This window comes from Cyrtonyx montezumae, unplaced genomic scaffold (assembly GCF_038088225.1).
Source record: "Cyrtonyx montezumae isolate F1298 unplaced genomic scaffold, pur_monq_1.0 scaffold_17, whole genome shotgun sequence".
Taxonomy (NCBI): Eukaryota; Metazoa; Chordata; class Aves; order Galliformes; family Odontophoridae; genus Cyrtonyx; species Cyrtonyx montezumae.
The window spans coordinates 10,052,181-10,072,816 of record NW_027071903.1 but is presented as its reverse complement, the minus strand read 5'-3'; the positions used below and the strand labels follow the sequence as shown (position 1 = coordinate 10,072,816).

Here is a 20,636-nt window from a genome sequence, read left to right as displayed (position 1 = left end):
GGGAAAGAACAGAACAGCCTGCATATCCCAGCCACCCTCCACACCAGTGCCACTAGGGGGTCCTTATGATGCTGAATAAATAAAAAATCCCTTCTCCACAGCCCTGAGCTTTGTAGCTGATCCAGAGCTTACTGCGGTGTACAGGCACTTCCCTGTGCTCTATGAACATGAAAAAAAGCACAGAAATCTGAAACTTCACTCTTTGTGTAAAGCAGTTCTGCTTTTTATTCTTTTTCTCCTCTTATCTTGTAGTGCAAATGCAGCTTCAGAAATGAACAAAAACATCAAAATCCACAGATTGTTAAGCGAATTCAAGACTGAGAAAGGATGAAAGAAAAAAAAAAAAAGGACCTGGAGCCTGATAGGCTTTGGATGAATCTTTACAAGAGTTGCAAAGGATGCAGTGGTGATGGTGACCCATCTGCACATGCAAAACACAGGCTCAACTTGCTGCACAGCTGAAACACAGTATTTAGAGGTGGGAATGCTTTGTGTGGCCAAGCATTATTAATGGTACTCTGTTTCATAGCTTCATAGTATTTGAATTATATTTTTCAATTACTGAATCGAAGACGTTTTGTTTTCTGAGATATTCTCTCTCCCCCAAAGTAAAACACTATGTTTCCATTCAGCATTTTTTTCCTAAGGTGTACTTGGCTAGAAATAGGTTTCCTTCAGTGAATCTGTGGCACAAACAGCTATGTCTCTCCAGTCTTTCTTAATTCAGACATACAAAATCTAAGCATCTACATGTTGTGGTTGTTCTGTTTGTTGCATTGCTGCAAACTGGTAGCATTTCAGCAGAAAACCTCTCGTGTCTGCAGATACCCTATTTCCTCTCATGTCACTCAAGCGAAGTGCCTTGCAGCTTGCCCGCGCTGAGGTTGGAGCACAGAGCCGCAGGAGCTCACAGAACCCGCTGGGGGCTGACGTGCCAAGGCACCCGCTCAGCCCCTGGGACCTGTGGGTGTGGATGCGAGCAGAGCTTCTGAGCGCTGCTGGGAGCAAAACGGGCTTTTGCCTGAGTGAGTTCTGGGGGGAGGGGCACTCGGTCAGGGGCACAACATCCTTCAATACTGGATGTTTTCGGAAGAGTGGAAATTAGCGATGTTACAGATTGAGAAAGCAGCAGATGAACATGTAACATACTGATTATGATGAGCTCACCCCTCTTTTTGATCAGCTACTCCAAACACAGAAAGCCCTCTGACCAGTGCAACTGTAGCCTTTGACCTTCTTCATTAGACATATTTTGAGGTACTGAGAGCAGCATGGATCAGTGTTCACATGCTTGTTTATGGGCTAAACGTATCATTATTAGATTCATACTTTCCAACCTGAAGTCATGAAAGATTGGTTGGCACACAGGGTTTTGCCCTCCCTTTTCACTCAGCCACTAAGAGTAATCTGAAGTGATCCTTTTCAACTGAAATTTTTTAAGTGTTACCTTTATCTCTAGTTGCTGGTGTCTTTAAGAGCTTAACTCCATATCTCATACTTCTGTCATGTGATTCTGGAAAGCAAGGAAGAGACTTCCACCTCCTGCACTGTTGCCAGCATCACTGTGGTTTCCCAACACTGAAGAACCAGTGTGTACTGAGTAATACTGTTGCTATACTGGGTTATCTATGAGTATGAAGATGTGATTAGTCAATGTCACAAAGATTTTGGAGTGCAGAACAGAGGAGAAGGGAAGAGTATTATTTTATTTTGCCTTTATTTTCTGCCCTCCTTTGTCGTCTTCCCCGCACAACTTGCCTGTGTCATAATGTGCACGTTTTTCTCCTGCAGAGGCTCTGCTGCTTTTGGAAAAGGCCTCCACAAGGATACCAGCAGCATTAAAATCCCTCTTGGTCTACTTGTTTATACCAGCCCTACTCAGTTGCCCTGCAAAAAAAGAGGAATATTTTCTTGGCTCTCAAGAGTAAAGTTCTCCATTATCATGTCTTGAAAGAAAACAGGCTGTATGGTAGCTAAGGAAAAATGCTGACTTTAAACCTGAGATAAGGTTCTATCATTTACACTAATGAGCTCACTGGTGGGGAATTTGTAAAATCTTATGATAAAGAGTAGCTGTACTCAGTATTTGATGGAATTTTCTTTCTTTTTTTGTTGGCTGAAAATACGCATAAGTATTTCAGAGAAAATTATTAGTACTTATAATGAGAGGAATAAATGCAGTGAGAATTGTCCCAGCCAAAGTTCAAAGTAACCAATTATTTTAGGGAGTTATTCTCTAACCACAGGTTGATCTAAATTCTGCTAGGAAGGCTGTGAACACATTTGACTAGTTGAATAATGAGTTAGTTACTCAGGAGGAAGAGACATTAATGAAATATTAATATTAGAAATTTAATTGCTGATGACTTGTGCTTAAAAGTTGAGGCTCTGGATCCAATAGTCACTTCATGTTAGATTTTGATTTTTGATGGAAATGTACTTTGAGATAGTATGTCCAGTAATTGCTATGAAAATGGGGATGTATCTAATGGCCTTTGCTGGTATATTCTGCCAGAGCACTGACAAATACCAATGAAATCTTTTAGTTACTGTAGGTTACAAAGACCTAGACTGTTCTGTTCAGAACCAGAATGGACAAATCCAGCTGGAGAGAGCAATCCTGCTGTGAAAATGGCTGTGAAGCTGGTTTTGCATGCAGGAGACCACAACTACTATCATGTTTCTAGGAAAATATGTTTTGCACAAAAATATTGCCAGATCTGCAGCTCTTGTGCATCTCTGTCTTCATATGGCTCTTATCACTCCAAGATTTGAATTTCCTAGTGCATAGAAGATTGTATCTAATGTCTTCTTTCTGTCTAGCTTCCCTCCATGCTGTGCCCATCACTTGGACCTAGTGCAGATGAAATGCCGAAGTGTTGCAACTGTTCTGTGAGAGGAGCAGCCGCTAGAGGGGAGGATGTACACTGTGAAGTCCCCATCAGTACCCTGTAACTGAGGCTTCCTCAGTAAGTAAAAAATAAATTAAAAACAAAAACAAAAACAGAATGTTACCAATCGTTTGTAGGCCGTCCTGGTGTATCCTTTCAGATAAAATATATTGAATGAGGTTATTTTTAGTATTGCAGTTTCAACGCTTATCTTGAAACACAGCCAAAACTAAGGGCCAGGAAAAAAAATCATTGGCTGAATTACACAGAGAAAATTGGATTACCTGTTCAAACAGCTCTTAGTTCTGCATTGAAATAGAATCCTCAAATACAACAGAACTGTTGCAGAAAATAAAGCTAACCAACAGCCCCTAATAGCCCCTAATTATTAGGAGTTTCAGTTAAAATTTGGACAGTGTTGGTTTTAATTCTTTTAAATCAGACGAGAAAGCAAGACTGTGGTATATTCATTTACAATTACAGTGAGCACACACACTGTCTCAACACATGCTGGCTTTAGCTGAGTGTTCTCTGGCAAGTTGGGTTGGGAATTTGCCCTGTTAAAATATAATTACCTATTTGAATAGCAAATAATTTTCATTCTGAGTTATTTCTTTGCAACAAATCATTTGTTCTGACTGAAGTGTATGACAAGTAAAACAGGTCAAGCTCCTGACATTGGCATCTTTGCTTGCTTAGGAATTTTTTGTACCTGAAGGAAAACCTGATGATTTCCTATCTAAGTAACTTTCATGGCATCAGTATATACGAAAGAGATCTGCTTCTAAAGAAGATGCTCTCTCAAGGTAAGACTGATATCCAGTGTTACTTTTAAGTAAGAAAGAGAAAAGCTTTAGCAGCACTATGGATATATAGACAGTTACAGCTGTACAAACCAGAATGTTTAATGGTTGTCTCAAGGATAGATTTTTTCCAATATCTTTGACGTTGAGCTAATGTTTTTCTCACTTTTAACTTTATCCAATGTAATGTATAAATGGGAGATTAGAAGTCGCTGTATTGTAGGCACCCATTGAAAAGCAGCAGATGACATTACCCACATTGTCTTAATAAATTTGTTCTTCAGAAAGTACAGAACCCACTATTCATGCAGCCCAATGATCCTTCGAGGTCAACAGGTTTATATTCATTTACTGCTGCAGTCCCTGCTTTGGTTAAGATCATCTAACAATTTCCCTGTTGACCTCCTTCACAGTTACCTGTGAAGATCAAAAATTCTCATTTCTGAGACTGAGATTTGCCAAAATTGCAACTGGAAAATGTGAATTTTTGTTTAAACATTTTATCACAATCTTTGTGAACGTTTTAAAATACATCAAAATGCTGGGAAAACACTAAGGTTATTTTGTTTGTTAGTCACTGGGCAGAAGTAAGATCTGAAAGTAGAAAATCAGAACAATTACTCTATAGGAAGTAAGGCATTATTAGGTTCAGGAACCAGTCTGTTTTAATTGGAACAAAAAAAATTACAGAAGATTTGGATATGAATATATGCAACTGTCTATCTGGCAGTTATTCTCAGGTCCCTGTCTCAGAAAGCTTATGCACTCTTCAGCTGTTCACATTACTGGCTGTGTTTTACCCTCTGTGCTTGCTTTCTCCTACAACAAGAAGTAATCATGAGAGAATTTCCTTGGCCCACTGCTGTTCCCCACTGGCACCTGAAGCAGCCCGCCTGTGCCATTCTGTCTTTTCTCTGCTGTGCAAAACCTGTGCTGGCAGGCACACAGTGCAGCGTGTCTGCAGCCATTCTTATTCCATAGGGAGTGGGATGACAGATCGCTGCTACTGGGTGGGACCCCAGCAGCTTATCTGCTCCTGCTGTGCGCTCTCACTGGACTCGACCTGCTCTTTGAGATACCTTAATTGCTTGCTGTGGAAGCTGAAGGTGACACCGTAAGCAAATCACCATAAATGCATGCAAATCTCTCTTACAACTGCAAATCAAACAGTTGTAGTAGTGCACAGTATAGATCAGCAAGAGCTCTTTTGCTCCAAATCTCATTTTCACACATCTTCAGACTTTGTACAAAATCCCAGCAGATGCTAGGGAAGAGGGCTATCTGAAGTTTATAAGGGCAAATATGAATCCCCAAATTGCCTTTTTACTGTTCAACTAATATAGCAGAGAACAAACTGCATTTTAGAACTGTGAACAAACCACATTTCATATAAGTTATCTGGTTACAGGCCAGACCTTGTATTTTTAACTCAAGAGGAATTAAATCAAAAGGCAAGTAGTCTGTGAAAGGGTGGTTTTATACACAGCCAGCTTAGACTCTCGATCAATTGTTCTCTTGAAGGAAAAAACAAAGACTTCTAATAGATTTTTCTGTACTTGTTTTCGGAGCTTACGCTTTCTCTTATTAGAGGCTTTTTTGATAAGGGACACTTAAGTGCCTAGTGAGACTGAGTTTCCAAGGGTGATTTCCCTAAAAGAGGATTAGGGTTCACTGGCAGTGTAATGCAGGGCTGGTAATGCTGCTGTTGCTCATGGTTTCAACTGCTTTATGGCTAAATTATATTTCAGTTTCTAGAGTATCTAGAAGTATTTCAGTATTAGAGGTTTCTAGAGGCAGTACCTCTGAGCTTTCAACTTGCTTCTCTAAGATAAAAAAAAAAAAGCTAAACAAAAAGCTGGCTTTTTGGTCTTTCCATATTTTTTTCTGGACTAAAACAGGCAACCCTCTCATTGTCTAAGAAGGGTAGTAACCAGTCCTCAAATGGATCATCACAAATTTATGGGGATCATTCAGTTATTCTTTTCCCTCCAGATTATTTCCTAGTTGATGTTTCTCTTTAAACATGGTTGAAGCTTTAGGGGAGTTTTACATACTGACAGTCCATTCTGAATCTGTAAACCAGACCAGCCAACCAGCCATATAACCAGCTCAGGGCTAGTTACCACAGTGTAGATGGTTCACACATTTTCTCCATACCCACAGAAATTTTTTGAAAACAATGCCAAAAGAAGGGCCCTAGTTGAGAAATACCTCAGTTTCAGTCTAATACCAGTAATAAATACCATATTTTGTTAATACATTGACATAGTTGTCATTGTATCTGAACAACAATTGCCCTATTGTATTTCAGTGACACTGATTAACAAAGCAGTTTGCAATTAGATGGAATCATGTAATTCATGGCCCTCTGTAAACATCTGGATTTGCAAATCTGCACTCCTAGCTTGGGAGCTCTCTGGCACACATCACTAATTAAGCCATGTTCTTATATATCAGTACATACATCCTCCTGCTGAGCATTCTCTCTTTGTTCCCAGTACAAATAAGAGCCTGTTATCAATGCAGAGAAAACCAACATAACTGCCTAGCACAGTATGTGACATTTAATGAAAATGAAGTAATACCTCATTTGCATGGCTGGCGTTACTGCATTAAAGCCAGAGCTGCAGAGGCTGGGTGCTACACCACCAGTCAAGTGTGCAATGCTGATAGCCCATGGGAACGATGGTGCCCGGCACAGGAAGCTTTACACTTTCCCCTGCCTGTCTGCCTGCCTTCTGCTTGTAGGGTAGGGCTTCTGGGAAATTGACAGATTTTTGTACCTTTTCCCGGGCCCCCCAGTTCTTGCTCTCCCTGTTATCTCCATCCTTCAGATCCCAGGGAGCTGGGAACCAGAGCCCACCTTGCTTCTCCCAGAGGAGCCCCCTGGAATCATCAGGGGTGAACTCCAGCTGAGGAGGGAACCCACCACAACAGTGCTACAGAAAGCTGCACTGTAGCACAAGAGATGTGTCTGTTGTGCAGAGGAAGCGCCTTGAAAGAGGAATATATCGATATATTTTCACACACACACAGAAGCCAAGCAAACACGTGTAGCCAAGCACTCAGAACTTTTACCAAAGTTGTGCTCCTTCAGTTTGCATTTCCCTCTGCCATTTCACCAGTATTGACAAGGAAGCAAAATCCTTATAGCGACTGATTCTGGTTTGCTTTAGCCCCTTAGACATATTTAGAAATAACGATTTTATTTGAAGAAAGTTTCTGATTCTGACCTTGGCTCCCAGTTCAGCAGCGATACATCAGAGACCAGAAGCTGCCAGCGGGATGGCTCCTGGCAGCTTGTGTGTGGCTCCTCCCCCTCCTTATCATTTCACACTTCTCAGGAGAGTTTTTGTTTCTGCTATCTCCGACGCCGCTCCGACCGTCTTCCTTTCCCCGTCTCCCCGCTGCAGTTGCCCTGCTCCCAGCCGCCTCGGTGCTGCTGCCCGTCCCGCCGCGGTACCCGGCTCCCGGGGGTACCCGGCTCCCCCATCGGCTGAGCGCACCCCGACCCCCTCACCGCCCCGGGCGCGCCGGCGCATCAGTAGGAGTAAGGTTTTATTGGCACCCGTTTGCAGAGAGAGCGATTTGCCGGGTTAACAGTGAGAACAGCCCAGATAAATGAAAGCCTTTCCCCGAATTTGTACTGGTTTGCGCACCCAGAGACCAGCTTTGAATGGTACTTAACTTCCAGAGAGGATGCTACCAACTCCAGTTGATTTTAATGTCTGAATACAAGTTTACTTTTGCACGCATCTGCCACTTAGAAAACTTCTGTTGCAGCGCTTCGTTTCTCACAGTTCATAGTGAATCGCTTCTGCTCCAGTCCGGATTTGGCGGCGGCACCTCCGGCACGGACGCGGCGCGGGGTCCGTCGGGCCGGGGCCGGGGGCGGCCCTCCGCAACCAAAGGGCGCGGGGCGGCAGCGGCGGGGCCGGACCGGCGCCAGGAGCTCCCTGGCAGCGGAGCGCCGTGCTGCTCGAGGAGGGCTCGGTGAGCGAAGAAAGTTTCTTGCTTAGAGCCGGGACCGCGCCTCTCGTTCGAGCCCCTCTGCTCCTACGGAACGAGACGGCGCGGTCAGGGCATCGTACCGTAACGCGGGCGGGGCTGCTCGCAGGGATCGCCGCGCGCCCCGACGGTGCCGCTCGGAGGCGGCGGGAGGCCCCCACCCCGCCCGTTACCGGCTCGCTTCCCGCACCCTCCACCCCGCGTCGCCCCGGCCCCACGCGGCGCCTCTGCGCTCCTACCTGCGCGGTGCGGTGCGGTGCGGTGCGGTGCGGTGCGGTGCAGGCGGCTGGCGGGCACCTGCTGCTGGGCACCTGCTCCCGCTCCCGCGCCGCCTAACAAGCGCGGCGGCGGCAGGCGGACTGCGCGGCCATTGGCGGCGGCCGTGCGGGGCCGGCGCCGGTTGGGTCGGGCGCGGCGGGGGCGGGCGCGGGGCGCTGACGCCAGCGCGGGGCCGGTGGGGAGGCGGGGCCGCGCCCCGCGCCGTCTTTGTGCTCGCCGGCAGCCCCGGCAGCGCCGCCGCCTCCCGCCGCCTCCCTCAGCCCCGCGCGGCTGCGGGCGGCTTCTCTCGGCCCCGCACCGCACCTCCCCGCACCGCGCGGCACCGCTCCTTTCCGCGCTATGTGCGCCGGCGCTGCCGTGCCTGCTCGCGGCCGCTTCCTTCCCGGCGGGGCGCTCCCGGCCCCGCTCTGAGCTCGGCGGGGCAGGGCGAGCGGAGCGGTGCCGTGCCCGGACGTGCCGTGCCCGGACGTGCCGTGCCGTGCCGTACCGCGCGGCGCGGAGCGAAGGGAGCGCGGCGCCATGCGTGGCCCGGGGCCGGCGCTGGCGCTGGGGCTGCTGCTGGGCGCGGTGTGGCTGGCGTACGGGCAGAACGAGACGGAGCCCATCGTGCTGGAGGGGAAGTGCCTCGTGGTGTGCGACTCCAACCCCACGTCCGACCCCACCGGCACCGCGCTCGGCATCTCCGTGCGCTCCGGCAGCGCCAAGGTCGCCTTCTCCGCCATCCGCAGCACCAACCACGAGCCCTCCGAGATGAGCAACCGCACCATGATCATCTACTTCGACCAGGTGCGGTGCGGGGCTGCGGGCGGGAAGTTGTCGGGGCTATAGGGGACGCGCCGCCCCGCGGGGCTCTGCCCGCCCCAGGGGGGAGCCGGGGCTCGGCGGAGCGCTGACGGTGCCCTTCCTTTGCAGGTACTAGTGAACATCGGCAGCAACTTCGACTCGGAGAGGAGCACGTTTATAGCGCCCAGGAAAGGAATTTACAGTTTTAATTTTCACGTGGTGAAAGTCTACAACAGGCAAACCATCCAGGTCAGCCCGCGGGAGCAGCGGCGCGGGGGGAGCGGAGCGGGACGCGACGGGGTCCTGCCGTGCCTCCGGGGACCCCGCGCTGCTCCGAGGCCTCCATCGGCAGCGGGAGCCGCCCCGGGCCGGGAGCTGACGTCCCGAGGGCCGGGAGCGCCCCGCACGGAGCACGGCCAGCGCTGCTCGGCCGACGAGGGCTCCTGGGAGCGGGGGTGCTGCGGGGCGCCCGGAACACGGACCCATCCGGAATGCACGGGCGCAGTACCGCATGCAGACATGCGGACGCACTGTACGCATACATGCCTTTGTTGCGTGGCTCGATGCGCGCAAACCTCTGGGTAGGGATACGGAAGTACCGGCCCAAAGCCGGGCAGCAGAGCCCAGGCAGAAAATGTGCAGCGATGCGCATTGCAAAGGTGAACGCACAGCTACAGCGCTGTAGTGCTTCCCACGTTAGGTTGGGCAGGGAGCACGTTGTTAATACGGGGTACAGAGTCCTGGGATCAGCAGTGTGAGCCCAGGAATGCCTATTGACTGCTGTGGTACGTTGCCTTCGGTGGCTGACAAAGGCAAACACCCCTGAGCACGCCTCAGACGTGCCGAGTGGCGGCTGTGGCAGCGCTCCGCACGGCTCTGAGGTTCCACATAGAGCCACCTTTCAGTGAGTGTGAGCAGAGCTCTTTCATAGCCTGAAAACATATGGGCACCCCACTGAAATCCTTCAGAATGGGATCAATGCCTTGTTCTATATGCACCACGGGTTTTGATGTGGCTGCCGCTCTAAAACAGCGGTGAAAGCCCTCTTCTCTTGGAGGGCACGCCTCGGCCGGGCTCACATTGCTGTTACAGTTTTATGGGCTGGAGTTGTAGCTGCCAAAAGAGGCCCTTTCCTAATGATGCTTTCCCCTGCGAGGTGATCCTTGCACTGACGGAGGGCTTTGTTTTATCTTGCTCTTTAGGTGAGTTTGATGCTAAATGGGTGGCCAGTGATTTCTGCCTTTGCAGGAGACCAAGATGTGACCCGAGAAGCTGCCAGCAACGGGGTGCTGATACAGATGGAGAAAGGAGACAGAGCTTATCTAAAACTGGAGAGAGGGAACCTGATGGGGGGCTGGAAGTACTCGACATTCTCTGGATTTCTGGTGTTCCCGCTTTAAACCACATCTCATCCAAGAGAAGGGAGAGCTGCAAGTCAGAGAATCTCCTGCAAGTTTCCCGGCCCCAGCTGGGCGTATGGAGCTGTGGACAGCAGACTTTTTACGTGCAAATATTTAAGAAGCTAAATCCTGCTTAGGTTGTGTACATCGCTTTGAAGAATTACTCCTTATTTCCGTTGTGTTGCAGCCAACAGGCAGGAGACACGATAATTGATCACAGCCCCATTTCTATTCCTCTCTCCTCCCACAGAATTAGTTCCCATCTCTGTGTCACTGTGTAGTCGGCCATCGTTCCCCACGGTTTCTGCCTCACACAAGTAGACTTTAGGTATTTCCATTGTCCTTTACAGCATATTTTGTAGTTTTGTTTTTAAAACATGTTAATCTCGACTCTTTTCTCTGAGTTTTAACTTAAAAAAAAAAAAAGCAAACAAACAACAAAACAAAAGCGCAAAGTATTTTTGAACACATGGATGCTACGGTGGAAGAGAAGATGTGGCTGCGCGCAGGCAGAAGGAGACGTTCCTGCGAGAAGAACTGTTTGCAGCGAGGGCTGACCGCAGTATTTCAATATTTCTATGTAATTCTGAGTGATTGTGAAATTTAAGGCTGCTAAATGTTTTGACGCTTGTTTTGCTCTTGTAAAATGTGGCCCAACTAAACGCCAGGAAGTATATTGAACTTTTACTATTACTCTGTAATATATGTGTGAATATTGAAAATTAATTTTTGCTTTAATTCAATAAAGTTTAAATGGGACTTTTATTTTTCTTAACCCGCACTGAGGTTCCTCACTGCAGGCGGCGGCGCGGCCCCGGGCACGAGCTCCCGCACTCTCTGTCGATGCGTCTGTCTGTACTGCAGCCTGTAAAGCACAGCGCGTTTTATGCGGCCGTCTGAAGCGGCTTTACGATGTACACTTCGATGCTAGCAGCATTTATTGGCCGGTGTTATTTTGTTTACGGGCTTTTAAAGGTGGAAATGCTATCGTTTTGCAGCACGCGACGAGATAACTACTTCTATTTAAAAGGTGCGGACGAGGATTTCGGTTGGAACAAAACGCGAAGCCGAGCTGAAGCGGGGCGCGCCGGCTCGGTGCCCGGGGCCGCCGGTTCGGGTCCCGCCGGAGCTCGGGGCGGCCGAGGGAAGGGGATAACAGACGGCAGCCGGGGCCTCGGCTCCGCACGAGGGCCGTCGTTGCTTCCCCCGGGCCGAAGCCGCAAAGCCGCCGGGCTGCAGAGACCCGCCCGAGGGCCGCAGGTGCCGCTGATGCGTTTTTTCTTTTTTTTTTTTTTTTCTCTTTTCTTTTGTCCCTCTCTGCTAAGTAACTAACCCCCCTCAGCTGCGAGTTGTCCCCCGGTCGCGAGCTCCTCGTTAATTGTCTGCAGCTGGAACTGGAGCGCCGGGCTTCGCCTCGAGGCCGGGCACGCGCAGGGGCTCTGCGGCCACGCACCGCTCCCCGCCGCTCACGGGGGGTCCGCGCCCCTCGGCTGTCGCTCTCCGGTTGATGTAAGTAACTTCTGATTTAATTTATTGCTGATTAGAGCCGAGCATCGGTTTACGCAACGAGGAATTACGCCTCGTTCGGTTCATTAGCGTGACGGGTGTTTGGTTTATGAGTAGATCGCTAATGGTAATGACCGGAGCTGATTGATTTCTAATGCGAATATAATGACGCAGATGTAGGGGAATTAAGGAAAAAAAAATCCACGTTGATAATCGTTGGGTTTTCAGGGAGCGCGCGTGGGGGCGAGGGGAGGAAAAAGAGAAACCGACCGCCCCGCTCCCGAGCGAGCCGTGTGGGGATGGAGATGAACGGCTCCGGCGGGAGACGGCAAGTTTGCTCCGAAAGGAGAAGTGCCGTAATTCCGGGACGCGCCGCGCGCGGCCTTCCCCTCCTGCGCGGCCTCGCAGCTGCCGGGCGGGCAGGGCTCGGGGCTCCGCTCACAAAGCGCTGCGGGGCCGCCCCCGGCAGCCAAAGTGCCCCGCTCCTCGGGGACGGGCGGAGGCAGGTAGGGGGCTCGAGAGGCGGGGAAACAGGGACGGGGCGCGGGGTTAGGGCGGCCTGCGGCGCGTTATCCCCGACGGCGACCTCAGCGATCCGCCGACGCGAGGGGTTATGCGGAGCGGTCGGAGCGCTGCCGGGGGGCTCCGCGGTGCGGGCGGGGGGGCTGTGCCGGGAGGGCCGAGCTCGCACACCTCGAGGAAAGGCCCCGCGGTTGTGCGAGGAGTGCCGCGAGCCACGTGCTGCGCGGGGCGAGGAGAGGGCTCGGCAAGGCGGGCAGAGACGGTCGGGGCAGCGCTGCTCTCCGTGAGCTCCTGAAGGCTCGGGGTATCCGAGCTACGTGCGATTCCCCACCTCCCACCGGGCCCCCTGCGGCTGGAGGCAGTGGGAGCTCCCCGGGTGTGAACGCGTGGGTGCGGTGCTCTGCCTTCTCAAAGCAGCTTTGGGCCTTCTAGAGGAAGATGATAATGTTTGTCCTTGTGCCGCTTCAAATCTGTGTTGGGATGATGAGTGAAGTGTCTTTGTAAGTTACCCAGTCGGATTTAGTTTCTTACAGCATGGGATTCTTGAAATGAAACAGTTGCCGTCCTGAACTCAGGGCTGGAGGCTGAGCAGCCCTTGGGAACGTAGTCGTGCTATCAGAGGATCTAATGCTGCATCACACCTGAACTTGCAGGGCTCAGGGATCTCCTGCTTCTCGTGCCTATATCACTCATAACAAAGCATTGTGTGGTGGGAGTCCTCCTTGAAGATTGCAGCTCCTAGTGCTCTGTTATTAGCAGCCTTTTAATTCTTTCCCCCATAGCACATCAGGTCGTGCACCTTTTGATCTTTGCCTCTTTCTGTGCTGTCAGCAGAGGGGCACTTTTTGAGAATAATTCTGTTTGGGGGGGATCAAAACTCTGCTGATCTGTCAGAGGATGAAGACGTGAGGGAAGGATCCTGGAGGAGTTTGAGTACAGTAAAGACCGAAGATGTGATTGTCATTAACTTACACCATGTACAGTATGTTAGAATAAATATCAGCACATTAACTTCAGTTATAAAATCCCATCAAATGTGCTGGAAATTTATTTGCTAGAGACATCCGGAAATAATGTGATGCTTTTCATGTTTATTTTTTGTCTATGCAATGCTCTTTCAAGGACTGGAGGATCACAGGACTCCTGCTTTTGTTTTTCAATTAGAAGTCCCTCAGCTCTTAGCGGAAATTCTCATTTCATTCTTGCACTTAATGCTGATACGTTTTAATATGCTTTAGGTATTTTGGACTCAGGGCCATTCTTCTTGAGCTTCTACACAAGCAGTGTTTCCTAACTTTGTCAGTGGTAAATGGCACTACTTAAATATTGTAGTGAAAATGAACATAATCCCGAACCTTTTGTACTAATAATGCAAACAGGCAGTAACTGCATGGGAGTTGTTTTCAGAGCTGCTGTCACCAAAGTAGTTCTGGTTTTCTCTTTCTGCTATCAAGTAAAAGTGCTTGATTTAAGGAAAAAAATGAAAAAAAAAAAAAGGTAAATGTGTCATATTATTCATTCTAACATCTTTCCTTCAGCGTTCGTGGAGCGCTGCAGGGTGCTGGTCAGACTGCCTGGTCTGCTGACCTGATGAATAATACCTCCATTGGAGGAATGGAGAAACATTGTGTTCTTTCCCACTCAGATGTTCCTAAATTCATAACTGTTAAAATCTGGTCTGCAGAACTTGAAATTCCATCAGTTCTCCTTCGTACTCAACTCCCCCATAACCCTCGCACTGTACTTTAAGTCATGTGCTTGAATTATCCATTGGTGTTGGTCTATCTCTCCCTTCTGAATGTGTCATTTCTTCTACCAGGTTTTGTACTTCCCAGCTGTCAACAGCTGAATTCCCCTCCCGTTCTGTCTGTTGAGTTGTAGGGATGGAGAAGCTTCTGATCTCTCTCTTTTTAATCTGGTTTTATTGTTCCTTTGCGGTCTCCTTTCAGGTGATTAATCTTGCTATTTCAGTCTTTGGAGCTCCTTTCTGAGGGCTCAATTGTTCTTAGAACCTGGAGGATTGCAGCCTCTGGTTTTAAAATCTCCTTTGAAATGGCACAACCAGTTATGCCTGTGATAACAAAATGAGGCTCAGCACTTACTAGGTATGTAACAGAGATAATAATGGAGGTAGCCATGCGCTTTGTTGTGTGACCAACATCGTGCAGTGATGTATTGAGCAGAGATCTTTACTGAATTTCCTGCAGTATATTTCCAGGTCCCTACAGGGGCTTGATTAAGCTAATTGGGAATCTGGCCAGTAATTCACCACTACTAATATGCATAGACTTACCAACTTCACATTTATCTAATCATGTACATAAAAATTGTACAAGTCTATGGGGACTGCTAACCCACTGATTGAGCACCTGAAGAAAAGACCTGGTCAGCTGTGGGAGCACAGGTGAGGGAATTCACTGTAGCTGTGCTCGACCCCTCCTAGACCCCATTTAAGGGCTGACTGCCACTGAGGAAGGATCTCTTGTGGGAGATCCCTCCTTTTGGAGTTTTTTCCCTGTGAGCCTAGATCCTTGAAGAGGGGTGAGTATTCATTTTCCTTCCTTTTGTAACATCTTGTTTGCAGTGGTCCCTTTTCCTTTACAACAACTCTGATCAGAATTAAATTATTTTCTCACACTGGGTTAAGGCAGCATCAAGCCTGGAAGCACTGGTTTAATGTGGCATTTTTTATCTCGAAAGTCATTTTTGTTTTCCAAACTTTCATAGTTCAAAAAGTTTTCCAAACTTTCATAGTTTCAAATTCCAGTGTGTTGTTAAATGAGGCTTTTCTGCTGACGAAAATTTGCATAGCTGTACTGCTGTGCATATTTTTGCATCTTATTTTACCCGTGGGACCTTGTGGCAGAAGTCAGGAAATGGTACTGTTAGGAGTGCATACCAGCCCTGTTACCTCTGCTGTGGCATGCGACTGCTGTACCTGCATGAGGCAAAGGTGGTGTGGATAACTAGAACATTGCAAGAAACACAGCCCTAATCCCATTCTGCCATTTTCTTTTTTTCTTTCCTGTGGCCTGTGTAACTGACTGAATTCTTTTGGTCTTCTTTAATATCACATAAAACTTTTGGTTTACTGGATCCCAATGCAAAGGAATGGCTTAAGGATGCAGTTGTCTAAAATATTATTTAAAATAAAAAAAACAACAGCATTTCTTAGTCATCTTATAACTGTAATATCAAAAGGTCAAGGCTGTCTGATGGTACTGGTGATGGTCACATCAAGTTGCATCAGTAGAGGATTTTAGTTGCCTAACCTGCTCTAGTCCCATGAGAAGCTTTTCCTATTTAAAATGTTTATAACCTTTTATTAATGATACAGAAAATGAAGAAACAGGGTTAAAAGTTAATTATGTTTTCACTTGGATAACATCCCTCCCTTATTTTTTTCTTCAAACAGTAGATGTTTTTAAAAATAAACCATCTCCACTCTGTCCACTAGCAATCTCTTAAATAATATTGAAGACTTGAATCATTGCTGTGTGTGTGTGGGAGGGTAATAAGTGGTTGAATTGTTCTGTTTTAAAACAAGACAAGTGAAACACATCCATAAAATGGAGAAGAGTAACAAGGACAGAAATACCGTACTTGTTTCTGATGCATTTTTGTGTATTTTATGGCTCAGATTTCAGAGGATCAGGTAGTGCTGACTCTTCTGAAAGCAGGTGAGCCCGTGGTGCGTTCTCTAGGCAACTGGTCAGTACCCCCAGGTGTGGTTCTGGCTGCTTTATGGCAGTAATTGTGGTAGTGCAGCCACATCCCTTTGGTTATACTTTAGCAGCTGGGAAGATAAATGAGTCCTGTATAACTGTAGATCAACTGCAGGATGATAATTTTAGTTTAATGTTTACACGTGTTTTTAATGTTCCTCTTATTGTAATGTGTTTTCGGCAAAGCAGGAGGATGTTGCAAATACAACATTGGGGTGTTGTTTTGAAATTGATTTAATTAGATCTGGTGTTGTTAGTGCAGTTAATGTCAGTGAGTTTCAGAGAAGGGAGGGTTCTTTATTCTGGTTGGCTTCTCATGTATTCTCTTAATTTGAAGTTGTGGGAATATGTTTAATATTTTCTGAATAAATCTGTCACATCTTACCTTCATAGTGACAACATATCATATCACACTGTGTTCCCATCTTTCTGTAGCTACACTAATGTCTCATCAGCAGTAGTGCACTGAGGCTTTTTTGTTCCTAGTGCAGCAAGTAAGATGCTACCTGGCTCAGACATCTCTCACTCAGCCTTCCCCCTCTGCAACCTATGCAGATTTCCCTCCTGCTACGTTGCAGCTAGGTTGCAGCAAACCTTGTGTCTGTTATGGCCGTCTTCAGGGTCAGAGGAAGAATGCAAGACAATCCTTTCTGCATCTGTGCAGCAAGAAAGCATTTTTGAAAGCTGGAAGGGATTATAATGTGGTAGGAAGCACTGATCACTTTAGAGAAAGCGGGGTAAGGGCTGGCTGCAGATGACCGCTCACAGGAGGGCTTTAAAGCTTCTGCCACCGCAGAGGTAATGAGCTGTTGAAGTACAATCTTTTAGATGTTGAAGCATTGTCTGTGTATGTCTTCTGATGGGGTTGTTCATATTCAGTGTTCCCTCTGCTAGTTGTGCAGCTCTCCTGTGTTATCTGGATTAAGTCTAATCCTTCTTGTGTAGCCTAACCCTGTGGCTGTGCCATACAAGTGTGGCCTTCTTTGCTGTGCTAACTCAGTTTGTGTCTGTCTTATTGCATATCTACTTCTGTCAACTCAGAAATTAACTTAGTTCTTTCCTTTAGTACCCCTTTCCAGTTTTCTCCTCTGCCTTTGCATGTTGTTCATGCTGTGCTTTTCCTTTTCAAACTTAATTTATTTCTTATTTAGAAGAGTCCTGTTGATGTATGGTATCAAGATCTCTGCTGGAGATTAGTAATATGTTAATTCTGTCTGAAGTTCTGGCTGCCCACATCTCCCATTGGTTCCTCAGGAGGTGGTGGAGATAGACCTCTTTAACAAATACACTGATATGTATGGTTTTTGCAAAACACGGTGTACTTGACAAGAAAAATGTTTATTCAGCTGAGAGCAACGAGGTGCTTCATGTTCTTAAATTTAAGGCACTTCAGTATAAGTTTGCCATCTAGGTATACTTCCAGGGTGGTTGATAGAAGAGGGCTGTTTTATATTTAAACCAGCAAATAAGTGTCCTCTTAAAAACTGAAATGTCCTTTTAGAAGTAATTGTGTGCACCAGACAGATGCTTTTAAAGTGGATCCAGCAAGAAGTGGGAAAGATTCTTTTTGTTTAAGCCCAAGTTAGCAGCTTTGTTTCTTTTACTATTATTTAAAAGTTACTTCATTCAAAAATGTAATTATATTAATGCTCATTGGTGGACTGCTGTGTTGTTAAACACAGTAACAAAAACAAAGAAAACAAATGCTGCTCTGCATTGTAAACATATCCAAGAGTTCAGGTCTGATTTGTGTCTGCTTTCTAAACAAGGAGATGAATGGTACCTGTTACTTTGACTGCTGTGCTTTGTTTCATTGCCTCTGCTGGATTGAATCACCAAGGTTGTAAATGACCTACATGATCATTCAGTCCAACCATCACCAATAGTTCTCTCTAAACCACGTTCTTCAACACAATGTCAAAATGTTCCCTAAACACCTCCAGGGTTGGTGACCCTACCACCTCCCTGAGCAGCCCACCCAGTGCCTGACCACTGCCCTGTATTAGTAGTTCCTAGCATCCAGTCTGGTGCAACTCAAAGCCACTCCCTCCAGTCCCACTACCTGTTACAAGAGCAAAGGGGCTGACCTCCAGCTCACCACAACCTCCCTTCAGGTAGCTACAGAGAACAATGAGGTCTCTTCTCAGCCCCCTCCTCTCCAGACTGAACAATCCCAGCTCCCTCAGCTGTTCCTCATAAGACTTGTGCTGCAGACCCACTCCAGCTCTGTTGTCCATCTCTGGACATGCTCCAGGGCCTCACTGTCTTTCTTGTAGTGAGTGGCCCAAAACTGAACACAGAACTCAAGATGAGGGCTCACCAGTGCTGAGTACAGGGAGACAATCACTTCCCTGCTCCTGCTGACAACACTACTTCTGATAGAAGCCAGGTTGCCACTGGCCCCCTTGGCCACCTGGGTATGCTGCCAGCTCACGTTCAGCCAAGCATTGACCAATGCTCCCAGGTCTGTATCCTCTTCATAGCCTTCCAGTCACTCTGCCCTAAGCTCATAGCTTTGCCTGGGGTTGTCATGACCTAAGTGCAGGACCTGGCACTTGGTCTTGTTGAACCTCATCCCATCGGCTTCAGCCCAGTGATGCAGGCTGTCAGATTCCCTCTGCAGGGCCTTTCCTCCCCCCAGGTAGATTGGTACTTCCAGCTGACTTGGTGTCATCTGAGAACTTACTGAGAGTACGTTCAATGCCCTTGTCCAGGTCATCAGTAAAGATACTGTAAAGGTCAGGCCCCAGTACTGACTCCTGGGGAACACCACTCAGGACCAGTTGCTAGCTGGATTTAAAGCCATTCACCACCACTCACTGGGCCTGGCCCTCCAGCCGGTTCCTTATCCAGCAAAGAGTGCACCTGTCCAAGCCACAACAGCAGCTCTTCCCTTTTCATGTCATACATGACATAAGAGCCCAGAATTACCCTGTTGCTAGTTCCCTAACTCCATTCAGGTTCATGGCTGAGTGTGAAGTTTCTTATGCTTCAGAGCTTAGTGTTACAAGGGAATGAAATACTTCTCACTAATTAATAGTGAAAACGCAGTAGGAGGCATTTTGTTCAGGACATACAAGCTATTATTCTACCCTTGCCCAGAAAGCAATGTGTATTAAATAGAAGATGTCTTCCTTGCACTCTAGCTAAATCAATGTTATTCTGAAATACTGCTGCTTCCATTCCTAGAGATAAGAAAACATAGGTCAGTGTCAGTAGGTAATTCTTCCTCTTGGGCTTCCTGGCGTTGTCCAGTAGTTCTTAGCTCTGTTAGAAAAGGAAGACTTTCAGTATCTCTGCAAATCTGGTTCATTGAAGAACTTGGGAAGGAAGAGTAGATAGGGAAAAAAACAGAAAACAATTTCAGATTATATTCTCCTGTTGTTAGGATGTCAATATCATATATCGCCTATATGGCAAATGTGTCATAGATTGAGATATTTCTTATTTTTTTATCTAACTCCTAGGAAACGTACTAATTTTGCTTAGGATTTTTTTTAATTATTGGACTCATCTTTGAAATGTAGCCAGGATGCTCAGAGATTTAATCTTTATCATCCACTTGAGAACGATGGATATTAAAGGATCACACTTCTTTTTTTTATCCAGTTCTGTAGCAAATAGTGCCCTTTTCCACTTTTTAATATGGCACTGCTGTGCTTTGAGTGCTGTTACCTCACACTAGAGAGCTGCTAAGAATGCTAGATTAAGCAGGACTCTCCGTAACCATGGGCTCTGATTTAACACTATTCACACTCCTTTTGAAGAGCATAGAGTGGATTCAGTTACTGTAAACATGAGTTTTCCAAAATGGTCTATAGGAGTAGGAAGAAGGTTAATGAACCAGTTATGGAGGGGGGAAATAACAAAGCTTCTCTAATTGACAAAAGGTCTGCAGGGAGTCAGCTAGACTGCACACAGTTGAGGCGAGCAGGCTGTGGTCTGTGATCTTGGATGGTGGTTAGTTATTGATGACTGTATTAGGCATTCTGATGTCTGAAAGACAGCTGCAGTGAGCTTAGCTATTAGCAGTGTTTTGTGTGTTGGTTTTTTTATTTTTTATTTTTTTTGCTTCTGCTGCAATCAGACCATCAGACTTGCAGGGTACCAGGAGCGAAGGGAAGCACTTATTCACAAAGTATGTCAGCTTGCAAACTTTAGGTACAGTTCTCTTTTCTCCATGCTGTGGGAACAGGAAGTGACTGAAGTACCTTGGAGCTTGGGTATTTGCCCCAGCTCTGGAGGCACAGTACAGATCCATCACTGTGCCCTGGCGGTGCTTGTTTGACCTTAGAGCAGCTCCTGTCCCGGAGGCTCTGCTCTTGAGCTCCTGGATTGACTGTGGCCAGAGAACATTTGTCAGAAGGGACCCGGGCTCTCAGTGGGAACAGAAGACACAGGGTGGATAATGAGCAGAGCTGAAAGGTGAGAGGTGTCTTGTAGTTCAGCTCTCCCTTGGTCAAATTCCTGCTCCTTCTTGATCTGCCTAGTTCTTATGTAGAGTCAGTCCTCAATTTCCTTTCAATTAGAGCTCCATCCTACTTTTCTGTCCCTTCCAGTTTGTGGAGTTTAATCGTCTCTCAATTCTATTTCAGCTGCATTTTTTTTTCTTTGCTTTCATGACTCAGGACTTTTTTCCTCTTTTCCTCATGCTATGTCATTTCTTCTGGCTGGAGCAGTGTCCTCCTTTTCTGAAAGGAAGCATCAATCTGCAGAAGG

At 47.1% G+C, this 20,636-nt stretch overlaps 1 protein-coding gene across 1 annotated transcript; it reads left to right on the top strand.

Annotated features, from left to right (window-relative positions):
• The first annotated feature begins 8,485 nt into the window (after window positions 1-8,485).
• CBLN1 (cerebellin 1 precursor) lies at window positions 8,486-10,923 on the top strand. The gene is made up of 3 exons (XM_065734250.1): window positions 8,486-8,767; window positions 8,894-9,013; window positions 9,967-10,923. Exons 1-3 carry the CDS (start codon window positions 8,501-8,503, stop codon window positions 10,162-10,164), a joined length of 585 nt encoding a protein of 194 aa, XP_065590322.1. The 5' UTR covers window positions 8,486-8,500; the 3' UTR covers window positions 10,165-10,923.
• Window positions 10,924-20,636: the final 9,713 nt, after the last annotated feature.